At 32.9% G+C, this 24,236-nt stretch overlaps 1 protein-coding gene across 4 annotated transcripts in view; it reads right to left on the minus strand.

The window, feature by feature from the left end:
* LOC142326338 (putative E3 ubiquitin-protein ligase RNF144A) overlaps nt 1-24,236 on the minus strand; it is a 416,013-nt gene that overhangs the window by 12,837 nt on the left and 378,940 nt on the right. For all 4 annotated transcript variants that reach the window (XM_075368754.1, XM_075368752.1, XM_075368755.1 and 1 more), the window contains 2 exons: nt 13,722-14,326; nt 8,426-8,588 (listed from right to left, as the gene is read on the minus strand). In XM_075368754.1, coding sequence (XP_075224869.1) covers nt 8,426-8,588; nt 13,722-14,300 — 742 coding nt within the window. In that variant the 5' untranslated portion in view covers nt 14,301-14,326. The remainder of the gene's footprint in view (nt 1-8,425; nt 8,589-13,721; nt 14,327-24,236) is intronic.

Here is a 24,236-nt window from a genome sequence, read left to right on the forward strand (position 1 = left end):
GTCACCCAGGTACAACACAAATTGAATCATCCTTATACCAGAATTTAATCTTTAGAATTAGTATAACATAAAAAAGATAAATGAGGACGATAGATGATACACCTGCCGCACAGAAGGGAAATCAAGGAAAGCAAGGAAATTGTATGACACTTCACTGTAAATGCTCGTACAGGATGTATGTAACAGTTACCGCAGCCATGTTAATATCAAAAAACAATGTACCTTAAAAAAAATTACAACAAAAGTTGTTTTATAAAAAAGGAAGGAAATACCATATTTAACTTTTAATTAATGGTTTATTTAGAGGACAGGTTTTTAAAAATACAAAACTCATTTATTAATATTACAGATTGAAATTCTAACAAACAAGTTTTGAAACAAAAACAAGTTTTTCTAAAAATTGCTTTTATTGTCAAAAATTTTCAAGTTATTAAATACTTCAAAACATTATTCATATTATTGAGCTATTTAACCATTCCTTTCACAAAACATAAAGTTTTAGAGAAAAATTGTATATTTTTTCAAATACATCTTTTTGTATTCTAAGAAAAATAGTTATAAAATATGTTGAGAATCGCATAAAATGAAGATTTTGAACAACTGAAAGTTATTTGAATTCTTATTCACATGTCACCCATTATTAGATAACTAAATATTTTATTTACTTGAATATATTTTACAGGCAGAATAATCCCCTACTGAGTACAGACAGTAAATGGAATACACATTATTTCAAATGAAAAGGGGTACACATTGTATGTAGCTTTACACTATTTGTCCTGTTTTTTCTTATGGTTAAAAATCCATGTAAAGCATCTGAGGTACAAAGCAGCACTAGTCAGAGTACAGTCTTTGAAAATAATGATATTCATTATAGGTCCACTATCTGAAATGCAAACTATTAATTCCAAAAAATTATCACTTTATGGATAAATATCACCTGCATTTCAGTGAATTATGAAACAGTAAGTTGAGCTTGATGAAGAAGGAAAGTAGTGAAAGCAACTTCACTTCTCATTTTCTCTGGTAGGCCTCTCTCTTTTTTCTGTTTAGTCTCCAGAACCACCATAAGGTATTACTTTGGAGGATGAATGAGGATATGTATGAATGTAAATGAAATGTGGTCTTGTACATTCTCAGGTCAACCATTCCTGAGATATGTGGTTAATTGAAACCCAACCACGAAAGAACACTGGTATCCATGATCTAGTATTAAAATCCATATAAAAGTTAACTGCTTTACTAGGAATTGAATCTTAGAACTCTCGACTTCGAAATCAGTTGATTTGTGATGATGATTTAACTACTAGATCAGGCTGGCGTGGGGGGGGGAGAGCGAGAGAGGGAGTGAGAGAGAAGGAGGGGGATAATGCAACAAACCATAACATTTATCCAAACAGGGGAGTGCTGTCATTGTACTTTCAGCCTACTTCAGACAGTCTAAGAAAAAGAGGTAAAATTGTTTTATCATATCTAAACTATCCAAAGTTTAAATCATTATTATACACCATAAAATTACTGCAATAAAAGAATCTTTATTTGTTATGCAAACTTTACTAATACGTTAAACCAACATGTTATTTTTTTAACCTGAATTTATGAATAATAGACTTTACTTAGCTAGTTTTCATAATAATAAGAGTAACAGTATGCATTATGCATGTTAGGATATTTGTAAAAGCAGATAAATAATAAAGAAAATAAACATTAAAAATAATATTTAATCAAATTATATGCGTCAAGTTAATACGTAACGATTCAACAACATAATAAATACAGGATAATAAACGATGGAATAATACTGAACACTGTATTTCGAGTAGTACATAAATGATACAAAAATAGTTTTAGCGACCTATTTTTAAAAAGATATTGTACCAGTATAGTCAAAATCATATAAGTTCAATACTGTTTTCAACTCAATCACTGTATTCACATTGTTGAGAACCAAATCAATGTTTTTAAGTGAAAAAATGCATAGTAGTTGCTATGTTCAGGAAGTGATCAGAAAGTTCCGATCTGTATTGATGAATCTTCTTAACAGTGCAGACAGCAATATGTGGATATGAGTTATTATGAATGCAACATTTCATGTCACTGGTTCTGAATCTCATGTGTTAGTTTAAAAAAGTGTTTCACAGTAAACCCTACAATGTCATGACATCTGTGAAAATCAGTAAACATTTTCAGGACCCATGTTGCAGACATATGACAGACTACTTTTGCAAATCCACCGGGTTGTTCTAGTGGTAAAAGCGTCTTCCCAAATCAGCTAATTTGGAAGTCGAGAGTTCCAGTGTTCAAGTCCTAGTAAAGTCAGTTATTTTTACATAGATTTGAGTACTAGATCGTGGATACTAGTGTTCTTTGGTGGTTGGGTTTCAATTAACCACACATCTCAGGAATGGTTGACCTGAGATTGTACAAGACTACACTCATGCATATCATCCTCATTCATCCTCTGAAGTATTATCTGAGCGGTAATTACTAGAGGCTACAAAGGAAAAAGAAAGACTACTTTTGCAGTAACAATTTTGTACATTATATTCTGTGAATCACATGGAAATTCCACTGCAAGAACCCTAATTGTAAGATGTGTTGGTTTTCTTGAACTTTTCCATTCACTCGTTTAATAAGATTATCTGTTTGAGCACTACGTCTTTTCACTCCTCACTTCACTCTGAACGTTCGTACACCCTTATTAAAATAGCACAATTGCCTTACCTTTCCTTCAGTCATTACAGTAGAACCATAAATTTCATAAAATTCTTCATACATTTTGATAGCATTACAACCTTTTCTGTTGAAAAGTATATCCACATTCTAGATTTCAAACAACTGGCAAGACAGTTTATTGTCCCAGCAGTCATTAATCACCACCAACAGTAACGTAAACAACAGACTGCTGACAAGTTGGTCGATAGCTAATAAAGCAATTTAAGCTATTGCGCAAGTACGATATTGTTCACCATTGCTGACCACCTTTTATCTTGAGACTGGCCCTTACATTCGGACAAATCATTTAAAAAATCAAAAAAATTTTTGACAGAATCTTGTAAGGCAACAAATTAGATCGGTGGGCTAAACAATAAATTCATACAGCTTAAGTTAATATGATAATATAGGGACACATAGAAGTTAAAACTGAGGAAAACAAAACAAAAACTCTAATATATGTAACAGATATTGAGGACATAGGATGTAGCATAAGGGATGTTCAATAATTAGTGAGGCAAATTGATTTAGAGAAAAAACAGTTCATTGAATGACAATGAAACTTTTTGAGGGTCAGGTTGGTAACCTTGGGAACATAACTTCTTATGTTAATTTAGAAGTTTGACAATGAAGCAGTCAAAAAAGCAGTATAGAAATGATTCAAACAGCAAGGTAAAGACTTCTACGCTGCGGGAATCGGAAAGCTGGACAAGTTTCTAAATGTTGCTGGAGATAATGTTGAAAAGTAGTACAAGTTTCATTGTCACTGAATAAATTGTTTTTTCTCTATATCAATTTGTCTCATTAATTATTAAACATCCCTTGTAAATACATGTATATACATTGAGATTATAAGATTAGCACTGAACAGAAAATAGGAGAACAGCATCAAACTGATTGACTGATTGACTAAAAATATATATCATGTAGCTTATAGCAACTGCATCGTAGCAGTAGAATATAATTAAACATTAATTCAACCGTACTACTCTTTTCATTATCTATGTTTATCATTTTTTTAAAGATTTTTGCTTCTTCAGAACAAAATAGTTTTTTATACAAAAATAATAATATTAAACATGTACAGATGTAAGTCAAGTATTGTATTTCTGTTACTGATGCCAAAATCTTACCGGTTAAGCTTACCAGTAAAGCTTAACAAGTAGTTAAAATATTACTTTTTATAAATTAATATTTACCTAAAAATATTTTTTCCATGGCTGAAAATGATTGACCTACCATGATTTTCTACAGCTTTTTATTTTTCCAATTAATTATTTTTATATTAAAAAAAGTTCATTATCTCTAAAAAAAAAAAGAAAAGAAGAGCTGATCTCTACAAAAGCATTAAACAAAAAAATTTTCTTAATAATTAGTAAAAGAAGTGATGCAACCACACCGGCACCTGAAACACGTACAACGAACCCACACATTTGAAGAATGCAAGTATGACGAGATGCCTTAAATTAATTTCAAAGAGCAACAATAAGACATGTCTTATCAGTGAAATAAATTTTTTTAATGTCAATAAATTTATCAGTGAAATTTTTTGGTAATTTAATAAAAATTTCAGGAAAACACAATAATTATCTTGCAAATTCAAGATTACAATAATCTACAGAATATTGAACATGTTCATAGACATAAAATAAAGTTACAGATTTTTAAATATTTTTATCAATAATCACTTAGAAAAGTAAATGAATGTAACTTAGAAAGAATAATAAAAAATATACAGTGAAACTGCATTATGTTTATGTTTAATTTAAATACAAAGTACAGAGTCATTCACAGGAAACGGATGTTTTTAAAATAATCATAAAAAAATGAATATTTACTTCAAAAAAGTTTTATTGGTACTGAAACACTTGTTAAATCAAAGCATTTGTTACTTACTCATGAACGAAAAATTATGTCCGGCAAGTGATGGCCGTTTTGGGCAATACATTGTTGTAGCCTTTCACGGTAACTGGCCTCAATTTTTTGCAGCATGTCTACATCAATCTGGGTGACGTGATGACGAATTGCGATCTTTAGGTCCTCCAATGTACGCGGCTTATTGCCGTACACACAAGATTTCAGAAACCCCCACAGAAAAAAATCACAACTACTCAAGTCGGGGGACCGAGGGGGCCAAGGAATGTCGCCGAATCTGGAAACGATCCGTCCCGTAACAAGTTACGGAGAACAGCCATCGTTGCCCTCGCTGTGTGCGCTGTAGCTCCATCCTGCTGGAATAACACATTTTGAAAATCGATTCCCCGGTTTTGTAACTCAGGGATGAAAAACGTATTCAACATCGCAATGTAACGATCAGCTGTTACAGTTACGGCAGCGTCATTTCTTCAAAATAATATGGTCCAATAACACCGACCTTTCCTATTGCACACCAGACCTTTGGGCTATGAAGTGGTCTCTCGTGAAGCTGATGTGGGTTTCTTTCTGCCCAATACCGGCAATTCTGTTTGTTGACGAAGCCATTCAGATGAAAATGGGCTTCGTCACTCATTAACAATAACAAATTTTCATTTTCTTCAAAAATGGTAAGCATTTGTCGACAAAATTGTAATCGCTGCGTGAAATCTTGCTCGTTTAACTGCTGCACGACGGCTATCTTGTAAGGATGGAAATGCAGGTCTGTATGCAGAATTCGTCTTACCGTACTTGTGCTCATTTGAAGCGCTGCTGAATGCCTTTGAATAGAGCGGCGTGGGCTTCTGACAATGGCTTCCCTTACTCGTTTGATGTTCTCCGGAGTGCTAGCAGTTCGTCGGAGACCCGGTGGTTTTATCTTCAATATTGAACCATTTGTTTGAAGGTTGTTTACCCATTGCAATATTGTGTTATGAGAAGCGACACTTGCATTATGATGGATGTTAAACTCTGACGGTGGAAATCTCGCTGAACAGCAGTAACGGATTCGTCATTTCGCACAAAACTGTCATACGCGTACAGGCGTTGGTCTAGCGTCCACGGCTCCATCTCAACGACTAAAATGTAAATGCTATGAACAAAGGAAACGTCAGACACCAGCCACGTGCCCCTCCCACCACGAACGCCCGAGTACAACTCACCTCAAAAACTTGCGGTTCCCGTGAATGACCCTGTATAAGAAGTAAGGATAAAAATATTCATTTATTACACTCAGTTTCACTAAAAATTTAACAGATGATGTACCAAATAATGAATATTTTAGACAAGGAAATGTAAAAAAAAAAAAAATTTAAATGAAAACAAAAAGCAATTAAGAATAAAACACTTTTCCAGTACAATTAAGAATGTAAAATTACGACTAAAATGTAAATGCTATGAACAAAGGAAACGTCAGACACCAGCCACGTGCCCCTCCCACCACGAACGCCCGAGTACAACTCACCTCAAAAACTTGCGGTTCCCGTGAATGACCCTGTATAAGAAGTAAGGATAAAAATATTCATTTATTACACTCAGTTTCACTAAAAATTTAACAGATGATGTACCAAATAATGAATATTTTAGACAAGGAAATGTAAAAAAAAAAAAATTTAAATGAAAACAAAAAGCAATTAAGAATAAAACACTTTTCCAGTACAATTAAGAAACATTAAGGATGTTAATGCAACATTCCTTTTTTTTTAATTTTTTCAGAAAACACATCTTCCTTTTTAACAATAAGAAAAACTTAACAAGTGAAATTACGTTATCAAAAATTATTTAATTTAATAATTCATTTTAAATTTAGAAAATTACTCGTACTAGCAAAAACAACAAAATAAACCACATAAATTTAAATCAATAAACCACACACGTCATTGTTTAATATTGAATGCATAAAAAAAAAAATTATAAAATAATAGGTAAACTTTTGGCAAAGAAGATTTTTTTTTATTTACTGTCTAATAATTACAGTGATTTATTTATATTTAATTAATAACAGAAGAACATAGACTTAATTTTACCGTTATTAATTTTCATTGTGATTTTCTTCATAAAGCTTATTTTAAATATATTCCCCCACTCCTCTTATAGACATCCCTCACTACCCTTGCATCATGAACAGAAAAAAGGAAACAAGAAAAAAAGGGGTGAAATAAAATTATCTAAAAAAACCTTAGTTTATTAAACACTCTGAAATGACAAAAATTTCAAGAAAATATTCCAAATTATAGCATAATAAGTTCCTCACAGGGGAGCGAGTAATAGAAAAACTCCCATATTCTTTCTGCTGCTTGTCATAAAGGGCAACTGAAAAGATAGCAGAATGTGGAAGATTCTTTACAGATTCCATCCTCTATCCAGATGTGCAATTACTACAGTCCTCCCGATCACAAATGTGTTAAGTTATATGAAGGTTCAATGTGGTAATTAATCTAACACTGATGTCAAAAAAAGAATGTGAATAGTTAACTATAACAGAACTACTCATATTGCCCAACAATAGTTGTATTTTTAACAGGAAATACACTTAATTATTCATTACAATTACAATGATTTATCCAGATTTAATAAGATAATTTCAATGGCAGGTAACATACTCTCATTTTGTTTATATAAAAAAACAGTTCAGCTACTAAGTATGGATGTGGGATTAGGCTCGTTCTTGAAGAAAAGTAACGAATTGCTTTCTCTGAGAGTAATAATGTTCACTATAACGTTAACCCCAGCAGTGAAAAAAGTAAAGATGTCGCTTCACTTTCTTCACTTTGTGTGTTCACTTGTAAGATTGAATATGACTTGCAGTCACATGCTGATATACAACCATCCACTCCGCTAAGAAGTGATGAGACAACATGAAAGCACTTTCATTTCTCACTCTCCTTAGTAAGGCTATTTTAGGATTTATATTATTCTAGCAAGTGGTGTGAAACCTCTAGGAGTGATTTGTGACTCATATCAGGTTATCTAACCAGGGTACTTAACTAACATACATACCTGTGAAGTAGTACATCAACCCTTTTCTAATGTGGCCTATAATTATGTATTTATTGAATAAAATATTTATTTACTTACTTCAAAATTACCAATACATACATCACTTGGAATATTTTTAGTAAAAATCATAGAAATGTACCACATTAAAAATTAGTAAGAATCAGTAAATATTTATTAAGATTTTGTAAGATAGACATAAAAGATTCACAGCTTTACTTCTGGAAGCAAACAATTAATTGTGTCTAATAATGTGTTTTCACATTGCTGGGGCATGAATTATTATAATCAAATTTATCTATTATTACAAATTATTTTTATCTATTATTATAAAATTTCAGTCAACAATGGCTAACAAGCATAAATATTAAATTCTGGAATACCTTCATGCTTTATACAAAAAAATTTAAAAAGTACTTGGTATTGTTACATATTCACAGATTTTTTTGTTTTCATAAGATTATGTTAAAACTACAGATTAAAATCAATATACTTGTACTGGAAAAAAATTAAATAAATTCTTGTAGAAAAAATTAAATTAACACGTTTACATAATTCACAAAAAAAGAATAATTAAATGTAACTGAAACAAGATAAAAGAATTTATTCTTACTAAGAGAGAAAATAAAGTGGGAAAATGATTTTCCTTTGGTTATCATAAATTATAAATAATTTTCTTAAAATATTTGAGAGAAAATTTTCAGAACGTAACATCAATTAATACATATACAAACTAGTGGTAATATAAATGCAAAAATATAAAATTATGTTTAATTAAAAATTACTCCAATAATAACCTTACCTCGATTAAGTCTAAATCGTTTATGTTTTTCTAGAGTTTCGGAACTGACTAGATCTTCAATTTCTCTCATGCTGATAACACCTTGTTTTTCGCAAAGCGCATCCGGGCATGAAATATCATAAGCACCTTCTGCAATCTCAAACTCCACATATGCTCGCATGCACTGTAACAAAACTCTATTATCAAACAAAAAATATTTCATTAATTCATAATAAAATGATTAATTACCTATCCATTAACTATAAGTAAAAAAATTAAATGAAATACATGAAACTGATAATAAAAAAAATTGACAAAAGTTTGCATAACTTTCCTGGCTTCATAGACAAAAATCAAGTACGATAAGGGATTTGGCAATATCTGTATAACTCCCTGAAGGTTTGGCCTACATCTCCTGGGACCTACTATAAAAATAGAATCAACAAAAATACTGATATCTTGTTATCCCCTGTTCCAATGGGTGTTGAAAATCAGGCCAAAGCCGGATATATATATATATATATATATATATTTAGCCAAATATCTATGTGAACCTCAATGTTTTTGATTTGGTCATGTATTTTCAAGATATGAGGCAAAAATTGTTTAGAAATAGTGTTGAATATCCTCCTGCCCTTAATTCAGACAGACTTAAAATTTTGTAATTTTAAATAACTTACCTCAAATAAAGCTCAATTTCCTATTACCACTATTCAAAATTATGAAAACTGCCCCTCCCATTTTTTTTAATTTTTCCCAAATTTAATGCCACCGATGGCTCTTAAAAATAAATTTTTTAACAATTTTTAAACATTTTTGTTGACCCAGTCCCAGACAAAGTACGGTATTAATCAAAATACAGACCATCATCGGACATACATCATAAATCTAGAAATTTCTATGGTTTTTTTTTATGTTTTCTGGACTCAAGAAATCATGAAACTTTTGATCTATATAATTTTGAACCAATCGACAAATTTTCTTTTTATAACTATATTTGCTATAAAACAGCAATAGATCTGTAGCCAGGAAATTTTATAAAAAAAATTGTTTGAGATAATGTTAAAAATAAGCACTATGTCTCAAAATTAAATTAAAAAAAATTATTCATATGTATTATTATTGTTATAACCAGAATGGTATTGACAGGAACAATGTCATCAAACAACATTGTCTGAAAGAAGTATTTTAAAACCAATATCAGTTTCAATTTTAAACCTGACAAAAATTATAATAATCTGTTAATTATTACAAATTTAATAATAAAATCTAAGAAATCTATACCAGAAAAAGCAACTATGTGTTCTTACTAAATAAATATTTTGTTAAGAAAAACTAAATAAAATAAAAAAATACAACAAAACTGACTAAACTGACTAAACAATAGTAGCAATAACAGAAAAAATCTCAAGGATAATCAACAAGTATAAAATAAAAGAAGAAAATAAAAAGCAATAATAATAAATAAACTGTGTCACATACCATAAAGCCAACTGATTTATTTATTCTGAATTTATTAATGTAATTTAATGTAGAAATAGCATTACATAAGGCAATAGTGTACACTGCTATGGACACTTCACAGAATTAAAAGTCAGAACCAGTTTCCAGCAAGATTAGCTATAACATGATTATCTATTATCTAATGCTAAATACCATTCCGATTTTAATACAATTAAATTCATAAAACATTTCAATGAATATTATTTACCACACACTCCCTACAATCATTATTTTTTTGCAACCCAAAAACGAACATGTCACAGATTAAAAAATATACAGTATATATTTCGAGGAAGCAAAAACACATAATAAATTATATTTAAGCTTTCTTTTCCTCAAATCTTTTAAGAGGATAACTTAAAAAATTGTTCAATTCCCGATTCTCTTGCAATAGTCACTTTACATTTGTATAGTTTATTGATCTCTCTAACAATTACTGGTAGACCACATACTTTTTTGAAAATTCTTTGGCAATTAAGTATAACTTGCCAAATTAAGTATTACTTGCCAAATTCTTTGGCAAGTAAGCTTACTTACAAGTGTATACAATTTATCTAAGTAGTAGGACTTCAGTCTATTAATAGGCAAATGATTAGCGATAAGTTCAATACAGTTCAAGTTACAATAAATTATATCACCATTAAGTTTAAATTATGGGTATGGTTCTGTCCTTTTACATAAACAAAAGCTTTTATTAAATTAATGGTTTTTCTGATTTTTTTTCAATTACACATAATTAAAATATTGTTAACAAAATATGGAACAGGATTTGGTTCAGCTGAAGTTCCACCCCCAACAAAATTATGATTTTCACTCAGAAGAGAAAATCCTGGAATGCTCCATTTATTTGTGATAAGCCCTAACAATAGATGAATTTTGTATTTTGTTCAATTTATAAATGATAAACACACACTCTTGCTCTCTCTCTCTCTCTCTCTCTCTCTCTCTCTCTCTCTCTCTCTGTGTGTGTGTGTGTGTGTGTGTGCGCGCACACGCACACAAATATATATCTAAGGTTCTCTGTATTCAGCTTAAAAATGGAGAAACCACATTAATCAAACTTTCCTGAATAAATAATAAATAATTTAATCAAAAATCCTGAATATATAATATGCTAATTCAATATAATCTATTCTACATTATTATTATTAACTTTTCAGTTTTATTATTCATACTATGCTTTTCAGCACTATATCTCACATAATACATACATATATTTTTAAATTTTAATCTGTTATTTTTATAATTATAGCTCAAAGTTAGGATTTAGAACAATAATGCATGATACCTATAGAAAATGCAACTGCACTGTTTTGAAAATAAAGAACACACAGTTGCAAATATGTTTTGTTTTCCCTTGTCCACTTTTATATTACAATAACTTGTCCAAAAATATAAGAAGCTGAAAACAGTTTGCATAGTTTTAGAGAAAAGTTTAAAAAAAAGGCTGCTCATTGCATAACAATAGATTGCTGTAAAATAAGAGTGGACTAATGGTTTGAAATAAAGTCCTTGAGAAAGTTGCTGAAAACAGTTTGCATAGTTTTAGAGAAAAGTTTAAAAAAAAGGCTGCTCATTGCATAACAATAGATTGCTGTAAAATAAGAGTGGACTAATGGTTTGAAATAAAGTCCTTGAGAAAGTTATGTTTTCATTCTTCTGTTTGTTCTAATTGTATACAGTAATATAACTGCTTATACGATATATACAATTTTTTTGTTCTTTATTGCTTTGTTTTTAATGAAATTATTAATTCTGTTTATAAATCCTAATTTGATTTGTGTTTGGGGTAACCTTTTATTTGATTACCTCGTCTGAGTTTTTACTTCTGGAGTACTTTACATTATGTGCATATCAATTTCAGTAATCAATTATTTATTGTTTTTTATTTAATTTCATGCAAAAAAAAAATCAAAATTAATAAGATATTGTAAATTTATTTTGTTTTATTGAGTTTCTTTTTTTATATAAGTATATCTTTAAGACAAAGGCAAAATCAAATGTAAAAAGACAAAAATTATTTAAAAAATAAAAATGGCACTAATTTTTTTTTTAAATTAGTAACCCAGATGTTAAATTATATTTTACTAAGAATAAATTATACAAGTGTTTATTCTCTGCTGTCTTTATTAGTATTATAGTTTAATTTTAATATTAGTAAATTACAACACAGATGTCTAGTAAGAAGTCTAAATACGGTAACTTTAGTCCTGTTTAACTGAATGACTTAACAGTTTAATAAATGAATGAGGAACAAAATGCATCAAAACATGCAAAATTTACATTTAATAACAATTACATCAGTTACAAGTTAATGATACAATATTCACTCCCTTCAATGAATAACTGAGATACAGTTTATAATAAAAAATTAAATAAATGCATAATGCAGAATGTCGACCTTTACACATATATGGTCAATACTAATATTTTTGTTAATCTCAAAAAAAAAGTATGATGAACAATACTATCGACATATTCATTAATTTTTTTAACGAGATGAGTAATTGACTTGAACGAGCAACAAGAGCAACAAATGTGTTTCATGCTATAAAATCCAACACATCGTTAAGATGATAATTTTTTATGCAATAATTTTAAAATCATTAATTATTATTAAAAAACAAAAGATGACTTTCTTATGTATTTTAATTACTAAATCGTACAACACAAATGAGATGCCCAGAAGTAGAATATAGTCTGAACTTCACCTTTTCCATAATGATTTACATCTCATTCAAAACTAAATCCTAAGTCTGATACACCAGTTTGTTTCTTTTTGTCTAAGCAACACATATGAATGATTGACCTGAACAAAACAAACCAGGATCAACTTATCTTAACCCAATTGTGAATAAACAGTTCTTTTTGTAACATTATTTTTTCCATTCTATTTTTAGTAGTTTTTTAAACCTTTCTACAGTTTATAATCCCAGTAGGTCTTGATCTCTCTTTGTTTGATACCCATGTGTGATCATTCCAAAGATAACAAGTAACTACGAGTTAAATGCGTACTGATGGTTTTTAAATATCGTAAATTAAAATATAGGAAACATGCATAGCACCTTTAAACTATTTAAAAATATTCCTACAATAATTTTAATGGAAGCATTTGTGTGAACTGTAATGGGATTATTAACATTTCAAGAAAACAGTGTGTATCCTTCAATCGACATTGTTCTCGCTGTTTACCAATTTGCATGCATTAAAATAGTCTTTACCCATCTAATTACTTTACAATAGCACTAGTTACTATAGCCCTTACAAACATGACATCCTATAAACTAAAGAATGGGTATTAATAATAGAATGCCAATCAAATTTACCGTGACTTACATTAATATAAAAACTCTTCAACAGGTTAGATAAGTTACAAAATCCGAGTAAAATTTCCCTACTTATAAGACATTTATTAGTGACTAAACCATTATTATTATTATTATTATTATTATTATTATTATTATTATTATTATTAGTATTATTATTATTATTATCAACTTCAGTTTTCACATTTTGTTTGACAAGTTGCAGACAATTAGTTGTCAGCTAGACTTTTTTAACATCTATAGTTTTCAGTTCAATTGTTATAAATCTGTTATCTTCACATCGCATAATCATAAAAGTTATTTTCTGAAAACTTTTGTTCTTTAAAGGGCATACATTACTTTATGCTTGTTTAGATGAAATAAAGGTATCAAAAGCTTAGGGCTCTACAGTCTTGTGAGCACACTAGGAATATGAATTCTATAGTGTAAAACGACAAAGAACTCATTTTAATTAAAATAATAATCGTAAACACGATGACTATACTTACATCCAAACAGAAAGTACAGGAACACTGTGTCGAAGTCCACATGTTAGAAGTAGGTACTTCGATCAGACAGAGTTTGCAGAGGAAAGGGGTAGGAGGGTTGACTTGGACAAATCCACCGGTGGTATTTATAGAATATCTGGAAGAAGATGCCATGGAAAGAAGACTCGAACAACGGGAACAAACGCGGCTGGGGTAACGTAGCCGATTGACGGGTTCCACTTGAAGGCTGGAAAGAGCGACGACCGTTTCGCATTTTCTCGGTCGAATAAGCGGTGCGGCCGATGCGGCGACGGAGTGAAGGGCCGTAGCCGAAGAGCTGCGCCGTCTACTGAGGGACGCCATCGAGACGAGCGACTTCAACAGATCGATACGACCGCCGGATCTGGCCGGGGTGACCGTCGGTGAATGTAAATCCTCTTCGGACAGCGCTCCGTAACCGGGTCCGGGTCCGCCGTACCACGATCTAGTCGTCGCCGCCCTGGAAGATGTGGAAACATCACCGCACGATTCACCCGCATACCAGGATCGCGAATGACTGCGGCCGACTCTTCTATGATCCGGCTCTGATTGAGGCAGCATGACTGCACCGCGGCAGCTCACCTCACCTGTAAAATCGCATTAGATAATCAATAAAACTGTTAATAGCATATTAATTACAATTAAAAATCAGTATTTAGTTAACAAAAAATCATCATTAAAAAACCAAAAGTTCTGAGTAACACTTTGCGACCCGAATGAAGTTATGCGCATTCATTACGTAACCTTTCAACTTAATCTGAAAAAAGTAATAACCTTTTTTTTTGTTAAATAAGATTTCCAAAACTAATTTCTTAATGTAAGCGAATTCCCACCATAAAGACTGTCATTAAATTTTGTTTTTCCATCTTATCCTAATATAATTTATAATAAAACAAATCATATAATTTTGTCTAGACTGTAAACTGTTTTGTTTGTTTAGAACATAAAAAAGTAAAGATTTAAAAACAATAATTATTCAAAAGCACAAACAAAAAAATAAGGGATTGAGACATTAACAGAGTACACAAAGTTATCATTTGAGTAACTAATGTTTTTTTAACCCTTCTTTCCAATTTTGTTTTACAAACGAGTATTTTTAACTGCTTATTTTCCTATTCGTAAAACATTTTTTAATGAATTACGAACAAAATCTTTATTAATATCGAAAAGGTTACTACAAGCCAGTGCAACCCGTACCGTTCCACACAATCCCCTGCACCTAAATTTAAAAATGAGCTATAAAGAATTACAAGTCTAAGCCAAATTAAAAAACATACGGTAACGCAAAATGGGGAGGGGGACGCCCCCTAAGATTTTTTATTTTTTTTTATGGAGAAAAAAACTTTCGTGTTATCATCGCCCGGATACGATATTCTACAAAAACTGTACAGTTAAAAATTACTTAACTAAAAACCCAAAAATACGTCTTCAAAGTAAAAATCTTGTAACGCATGCTAAAAGCGAAATAACACAAAGAATATCACATTATATAACTCGATAAATAAAATCGCAATCTGCACTACAGCAAACGGCATGAATATTTACAAAACATTACAGTAATTTATATATGTTAATTAAACAGCAGTGGCGGCTCGCGTATAGGCACTGTGGAACTGCAGCACCCCCTATTTCCACTTGATATTATCGGTAACATTTAATATAACGAGTCCTTTTTTCTTTAAACTTTAGATAATCCTTACTTAATGTCAGTAGTCATCCCCCAGTTTATGAGAAAGATACAAACATTTATGTATGGAACTGTGAGCTTCACAGTTCCAGCGGCGAATATTTATTAATCCTCCTCTCGACGGTTATTAATGCATGAAGAGCTCCACGGTGAACCAGTGTTTTTTATCGGACGAAGTTTATTACTCAGGGTATCCCACTCGCTTTGCTACTTATCATGAACTACCCTTTTCAGGAAACAGACAAGATATTTAGAAGCAACGCAACTGGTAAAAGAAGGGCTGAAAACAAACCTTTTTGCCACACTGTCTGCCCGCTCATTGCCTGAAATTCCTGTATGGCTGGAGATCCAGCAGAAGCTATTAATACTAATACAGCAGAAGCAGTATTAAGACTAGTCATCTGCGAAATAACACACTGAATCTCACAAACGACAGGGTGTATGGAGTATACGTCACTAATGCCTGCAAGGCATTCATGGAATTCGAGCAAACAATAACGTGTAGAAATTTTAAGGCATTAACAAGGCGTCTTACCTTAACAAGGCCTGTAAGACCTTGTTAATGGCATACAGACTGCGACGAAAATATTGGTGATGCAGGGAAGGCCAAACATATATGTTCTGCTGCCAGCAGCAAAACCACAACTAACTGAATAAACGTTTCTAGAGCCGTCTGTATAAACTGTAACATCAGGATTCATGCAGTTTATAATATTATAAAATTCGTTTTGTACGATATCCGGATTTGTGTTATTTTTATTACATTGGCAAAGATCAAAGCAGTAATTAACAAGAAAAGGCTGCCAAGGGGGGTAATAACATGAAGCAACATTAAGGACTGGAGGTAATTGTATGATTAGAGCTGAGAAAAGGCGATGAGCTCTGATCCTTAGTGGCGCAGTACATCTCGGCTTTTCTTAGTATCGATTCAGATGTTGGTTAGAGAACCACCGTATCAGTTGTTGAATGATTTCGTTGCGCTTTAATACGAACTACGAAAGTGCAAATCATTTGATTCCGTCTATTAGAAAGGGATCGCTCACCGCTTTCCACCGGCTTACTTACCAAAGGGCTAGAGCGAAAGCATCTGTAGCAAGACGAATGAATGAATGAATGATGGACGGAATCCAACGTTCTAAGAGCGGTGAGGACCGAGCAGACGGTAGGTCACACAGCCGTAGTCCAAACAGGAACGGATTAGAGCTCGGTAGAAGCGCAACATGCACACTCGATCGTTTATTAAATAAAACTATCAGCACGTCCAATATTTTTAAACATTTCAACTTCAGCTCCTTTAAATATGTTGCCCACGTTATTCTTCGGTCAAACTACACTAACCCGTGCGCATGCTTCAACTGGTTCACCATGTAAAAACACTTGAGGGTCCCCCTAAGAGAATAATTAATCTATTAAATTCAACTATACTAGAACAGCCAATTAAACGTTAAATGTTAGCGATCAAATGATAAATTTAAAGATACTTTCACCAACTTATACAGAACTTCTATTGTTCTTATCATTAGAAGATTAGAATTTAACGTGAAACATCTGTTCCGGTACTGTATTTCTAAGATCGACTCGATTTTGGATTTAATAATTGCGCAAATCATTTTTTTTTAAATATAATTTTACGTAATATTAATAATGATGTTTCGAAGATTTTCAAGATGAAAGGCGAGACCAAGTTCAGGAAATCTTGTTCGCATCCCGATCGTTAAAGTCCTGGAGCTACCCGCCGTTTTAAAATGGGAAGATTAAAAGCGCCACTACCAGCATAAATTATTCACTAATTCAAATTCCGCACTTAACAAAAAAAAATTACATTATAATTTCAGTAGCATATTCATAAAAACGACGTATTCATAAACGACGTAACTATTTGGTGGAATATTGTATTTATTTTTGTATTTTTTCGTGTTATGTTTTTAATTACAACCGATTCATTTTATTAACCAAAATAAATACAGAAATTGATAAAAAATAACAAAATGCGAAAAACAAACTTAACAACAACCAGAAACAAACAAAAGCAGATCAACAACAAACAAAGCAGAAAAGCAGACTCGTGCGCTAGCAGCGTAGTTCAGCAGGCTGAGTTAGAAAGAAATAAATAAGAAAGTCCGTACACTGATACAATTGGAGATCCATCTAACATTCTCTTTTAAATAAAATTTACTATTTATTAGGTAAGGAATCCAATTTAAAGCATTTTTTTTTAATCCGCCGTCTTAATATTTAATTTCTCGTTAACAAAAAAATAAAAAAATAAAAAATAGTACGAATTAAATTCATTAATTTATTACTAGGTGTGCGCTGTTTGTATTCTAGTCACCGAAAAAAAATGTTAGAAGTTACATGTATAAGAACTACTTGTAGTAGGATAACGACATAATAATTGTGAGGTGACTGAAATTTATTTTTAAATAGGTAATAAATTAGGCGATATACATAAAAGTCGACTTATCGTAAAGACTTATGTTTACAAAATAGTAGTTCTACTAGTAAACAAACGTAGTAAAGCAAAGATAACTTTTAAATATATATTCCATTCTTAGATTTTTTTTGTACTTCATACGCGATACTGGAAGCCCCATTTTACCGGATAGGAATTTTTTGTCATTATATTACGTTTATCGAGCGACCGTAAGGTAGAGCAACGATCGATCTGCAGGTCGGTTTTACTCCACTATACCGCGCACAGTATGTAGTTCCTCGGGAGATCCGATATAGAATCATTACCGAAAAACAATTTTTTTATCGACCGACATAAACATATACCGCAACAAAAATTATTTTTCTTCCGGAAATTCAACACCAACCCCGGTAATATACAGAGAGTTCCTAAAGGAATAATCCCGCCGGTCCCTAGAATCTTTACCGATTACAAGTATCCGACTGAATTGTAAACTGTAAACCCCCTACAGGATATCCTGAAGGGGATGGGGGACTTTCCTCCCACCCCCTATACAGGATATATGTAGATTACTTGTGACTTTCTTTTTTAATCCTTTTATAATGTAGAAGTTTAAATCGTTTCATCCGGTACGTCAAGAAGCAGTTACAATTAATAAAGACTGATATACGATATCTATAATAATTCTACTTTAGTACGTTAAATAAAAAATTATCTTACACGGATTATTACACGCCTCAAAATCGAATGGACTCGGGTCATCCGAAATCGACCGAATTTAAATTAAATAGACTTTAATTTAAATGCCGGGATTATATTTTAATTATTAATAAACATATATCGTATATTATTAAAGGCGTTCTGTATACATGTTTATCATACTGCCGCTAATTTAAAAAATAATTTCACTGAAATACTGGTGAAAATTAAAAATTAATTTAATTATCGCTTTCAATGAATACTCAGGCCGTTTTTACACAGGATCATACTCGTAGCGCATCGTCATAGATTTGTATTATAGTATACTTCATGCAGCAAGGCTACGTAACACGCCCTCTACTTATTCACACGGAGCGTACTGCAATAATACACAAAGCGGCACGAAAGCGTTCAACCATCAAATGTCCATCGATCAGTAGATAGCCAACGCCGGTTACTTAAGTCGTTCGACTACGTCTAGTGATGCGCTTTAGTACGACGTAACGTGCTTCTAGTACGCTATAGTGACGTCTATGAAGACGCTCTTCAGTATTAATATTACCATCATCGGAAAAGAACACCAAGATTTTGGATGCATCCCTATATAGAAATAAATTTCAACAGACGACAGTTCATTTGCGCAAGTAAGTCGTCAGAAAATAATACGAAGTGTAAGTCAAGTCACGATGAGTAGGATTACATTCAGAGTACAAACGGATACAGTCAGGCCGATAATAATTACGCGTGTTTTAAAATGAACAAGAATATCATGACAGATATTTTATAGATAGGAGAACAACGGTACAAGTTCGTAAACAATTTTGACCGGAGGTAGGCGCACCGATAACGGAATGCTATACTATAGTTATAAAAGAAAACGGGACAGAGCAATTTAAATTTAAAACTTACGATATCGTTTAATATTAAACGACATAAGTAACGTAGTTGAAGAACGGAAGCGTACTAGGGAGTCATTAAAGAGGACATTTTAATCGACCCCCTTCATATACCCTCTAACCGGCGACTTCAAACAATGTTCATTAACGAACCACGTTTATATGCTTTAATCACACGTTCTAGAAAACCAGAAACCGTTAATTTACACGATGTACTTACAAACGTGCGACACCATTTTTGCGAAAGTGCGGAAAATATTCGATTGTGAAAACCTAAAGAGATGATTTACGCAGAGAGCTGACGGTCACCAACCGACTTCTGAATGAATTCGAAGAGCGGCTTATCGTAGCAAAGTAGAATATAGCACGATGAAGAAAAAGTCTCACAGCGCAGGATGTTACAGTGAAACCGCAACAAAATAATCAATCGCGTTCATCGATTATGCACCAACTGAACGATGAAAACGCAGCGACGCGGCATTCTCTCGTCGTCGACGTCGTTCGTTTGCGAAGGCCATGAAGCGATTGCTGAAAAAACGCTAAAGAATTAGAAAAACCGTTACGGGTGAAATGACGTGAGCGGTTTGAATCGTCTGAAAAAAATTTCAATGGAGATAGGTGTTGATTATTATTAAGTCATAGACGATATAGATAGTAAACGACCGGTCAATGTTTGGCATTAAATAATTTATAAGCACAGATACTCCTTGTCAAATAATTTATATTTTAAACAAATTACTCTATTTTCAATTCGTTTCAGTAGCTGATTCGGCCCGCGCTTTGTCACTCACATCCTTGAATATCCTAGAATTTACGTTCTTTGAATATTCACCGGTAGAGTGATCGTATAAACGTGGTTTTCGTTTGCACAAGGTCGTTTGCAAAGGTGCAACTATTTGCACAAAAACTGTCGTTTCAGCCATATCGGTGTTTAAAACCAGTACAAACCAGTATATAATAGAATTATTACTATTATTTAATAGTAAAAAAAAAATCTACAGCAATAGGTCAAGCAAAATATCGGCAATACGGTTGACGTCATCCGGCTTGTAATTTCTGACGCCCCTTGAATTAAACGATTACAAGAAGTGATTACGCGACGCTGCACCTACGTGAAAACATTTCACGACACAAATAAAGATCTGTGCTGCAAGAAAGCGTGAGGCATTAGTATCGCAGCGATGACGAATCTACGACTGTATGCTATAATTGAGCGTGTGAAAATGAACTCATAATAATAAAAAATATACGGCCTATGATCATTTAAACTTTCAACACGCTATTAAAAACAAAATCTTCCGCGCATCGACGTAAGTTTTTATGAAATCGTTTTCATACGCACACCTAAACAAGCCGCACGATCAACAAAAATCAAATGTCATAATACGAGAATAAACAATACATATTTCAGAAACAAAAAATACAAATACAATGTTACTTCCTATAAAAATGCTGAATCATCTTATCTTACTCCCATTAGGTATAATAAAAATTTAATAAAGAAACAATATTAAAATTACACATTATATAATAAAACAAATTCTAAAAATTAACTCGCCCGCACAAAAACGTTCCTGGGAACATGATTACGAAAAATTTATTAGGAACAACAATTAGCAAAACGGTATCCTTCTAAACAGTAAGTAAGCAGCCACCACTTTGACACCTTACTACAACTTAATACTTTTATACAGACTCAATAATTGTTATACTATCTCAAAATTGAAAAGATTAAAACAACCTAATTAAAAAATAAATCGTGTAACCGTAAAACATTATTATCATCTTGTAGGATGTATCTATTTATTTATTTATTTTTTTAAGATTGACAAAACGTATAAATATTTAATAATTTGTTTCGTTTATGCATGCAACAATGTGTTGTATAAAATGTTGTAACAATAATGTGTAACATCTAACAATAGTTTTACTAACGTAAACAATATGTAGTATAAGCATCTCTCTCAGATTAACATTAAATGTGTATTAAGCGCTCAAACCGAAACTGTCGTAGGCGACTTAACAAGATCAGCAAGCACCTCGTGCCAGGTTTACTAGAGGAAACGTAAAATGAAGCGGTGCCCTGATATCTTCACCGAAGCTGAATGTGCTCTTCCATATTAGCACTCCTTTTTCTTTTTCCTGTTTAGCCTCCGGTAATTACCTTTCAGATAATACTTCAGAGGATGATATGTATGAGTGTGAATGAAGTGTAGTCCTGTACATTCTCAGTTCGACCGTTCCTGAGATGTGTGGTTAATTGAAACCCAACCACCAAAGAACACCGGTATCCACGATCTAGTATTCAAATCCGTGTAAAAATAGCTGTCTTTACTAGGACTTGAACGCTGGAACTCTCGACTTCCAAATCAGCTGATTTGGGAAGACGCGTTCACCACTAGACCAACCCGGTGGGTCCATATTAGCACGCCGACCCCCCGAAACGCAACGATAGTCGGCTTTACTATAATTGATATCCTCATTCTATTTGCCACGAGAACCGGCGACGTTGTGTCATCATTACTCTCAAAGTGACAATTTAATGTAGCCGGTCGGTTAAAAAGACGCGTTACACAGACTACTTCGACTCGATTAAAGTTAGTTATCTTATAATTTTGAAAATACTCGTACGTCTGTCCAAAGTAGAAAGCTGAACGACTACAATAGTTAAGAGAACTCGCAAAATTTAATTCTGATCTAGAATTGCAAGTCGATCGGAATATCCAAAAGGAGTAGAATGCAGTTGCCGGTTTACTTATGTTTCTGGCCCTGCAGAGGGTGGCCGAAGGGGTTTGATGCTCTAAGATACATTAGCAACCCGAAACCCCCTAGGGAGCCCGCTTGGACACACTTCGCCAAGTTAAGCGTTTTGGCATCGAGTCCGGTTAGTTGAGCTGTTTATTTTTAGGAGGAAGACTGTGTTAGGAACTCCGTGATGGAGCTCCGGTACGAGAGGGTGAAGGCACTGACCTCGCTCCCACAAGCGGACTAAATCAGAGACAGTTAGCGTTTGCTTCTGGTTAGAATTTCATAATTGAATTTCTTAATTGTCTTTGATAGGTTAAGAGGTGTATTTGGGTATCTGCAGGACAAAATTGCTATTGTTGCGATCAACACTCGTTTAGGAGATATGATAATAAAATTAAGATTTTTTGGCCGACCTATATAAATAATTTTACATACAGTCTATTAAAATATGGAAATGGTTGTTTAGCGTCCTTCGGTGTTAGAGATAGGCGCGGGGATCACGCTTCCTCGAAACGGTTATTCAGTTAGTTGAGAGGGCCACAAATTCAGAGTTATCTACTACAAATTATCTACAATTACGATTTTTACGAGCGTAATTGGAATAAATCTAATACGAAGGCGACAATAACACGTTGAGTAAACACACTGACGGATTTGTGAGAAATTTGCATCGGCTGCATCCTGATAACGGGCCAAACTGATGACTGTGATATGTAATCGCATTTAAAGTCTAAAACACGACCTCCAGTAAAGCCAATCAGGACTAGGAACGGAGGAGGTGGATGGCGATCGGGATCGTCAAAAGGCGGTGTCTTCCCCTACCGTGGTCAGCAAAAATCAAATGTTTTCACATGTTTTCTTTTATCTCAATATCGATGAACCGAATCTATGTCTCGTTTCCAGTAACAATATCCTCAAGAAATTCACTTTCTTCATTCTTGTACTGATGAAGAAACGTTGCCGCTCCCGTTCTTTTCGTTTCGTAGTGGTTCTGTAAATAATTTCGGTACCCGTCGTCCGCAATAATTACGTAAACCCAAAATCTTGAAAACTTTTACTAAGGTCAGTAATTGTGAAGCGGTGTTTATTAAGAAGGGCATGTTCAATTTTTTTCAACAATTTTTTCACTTACAATGGAATGTCGCCCTTATCCTTTCTCATCGTGCACATTAGTTCGTCCTTCTCTGAATTTCACGCACCATTTTTTCACAAAACCATCACTCATTACATTATTACTGTGTAAACTACGCACAGACGACGGTGGATGTTGGACGCAGGCGTTTCCTTCTGCTTGAAAAAAACCAATGACGCTAGGTAGCTCGTGAACTGACGAAGCCGCAACTACCGCGTACAACTTACCGCGTAATACTAATCGAGCGTTACAAAACAAAAAGACAACGGACTATATTTTAATTGACAATATTTAAGTTTAATTAGATATCTACTACACAAGCGTTGTTTTTCTATGGAAATCGGTCTGTTTGTAACACCCTGCCAGAGGTTGATCTATAAATAGCCTACATGTTTACATACAACGAAGAAAGGACATTGTTTATCACCGAATTGGTATTGACCGGCTTTAAATACACGGTATTTTCAGAAAAAGAGAATATATAAAACGGCCTTAAAAAAAAAATTCTTTACGGCCAGGAAAAAAACGTTCAGGTTAAAAAAATCTTAACAAAAGCTGTCGCCTATCCCCGGAATTGTATTATATATGTTAGCATCCGACTATAAACCGCTCGGTCGGATCTCCATTGTAGGAATCAGTAGTCGGATCGTCCGCAACAAACCGACAATTTCTGATGTATTGCGGTTAACAGAACCCCGACGAACGAAGTATAACAAAAACTTTAAAACTTTATCTGGATTTAAACCTGAATCCTACCGAATTATTCACTATTGCGAACCGGATCGGCGAAATAAAGATTTAAACAAAATTTTCAATTATGAAATAAATACGAGACTTCGAATACAACGCTACAAATAATAGTCGCATAGGAAACTCCTTTTTTTATAAAAGGTACGTAAACGATTCAATAAAATTGTTTAAA

This window comes from Lycorma delicatula, chromosome 6 (assembly GCF_047948215.1).
Source record: "Lycorma delicatula isolate Av1 chromosome 6, ASM4794821v1, whole genome shotgun sequence".
NCBI classification, from domain to species: Eukaryota; Metazoa; Arthropoda; class Insecta; order Hemiptera; family Fulgoridae; genus Lycorma; species Lycorma delicatula.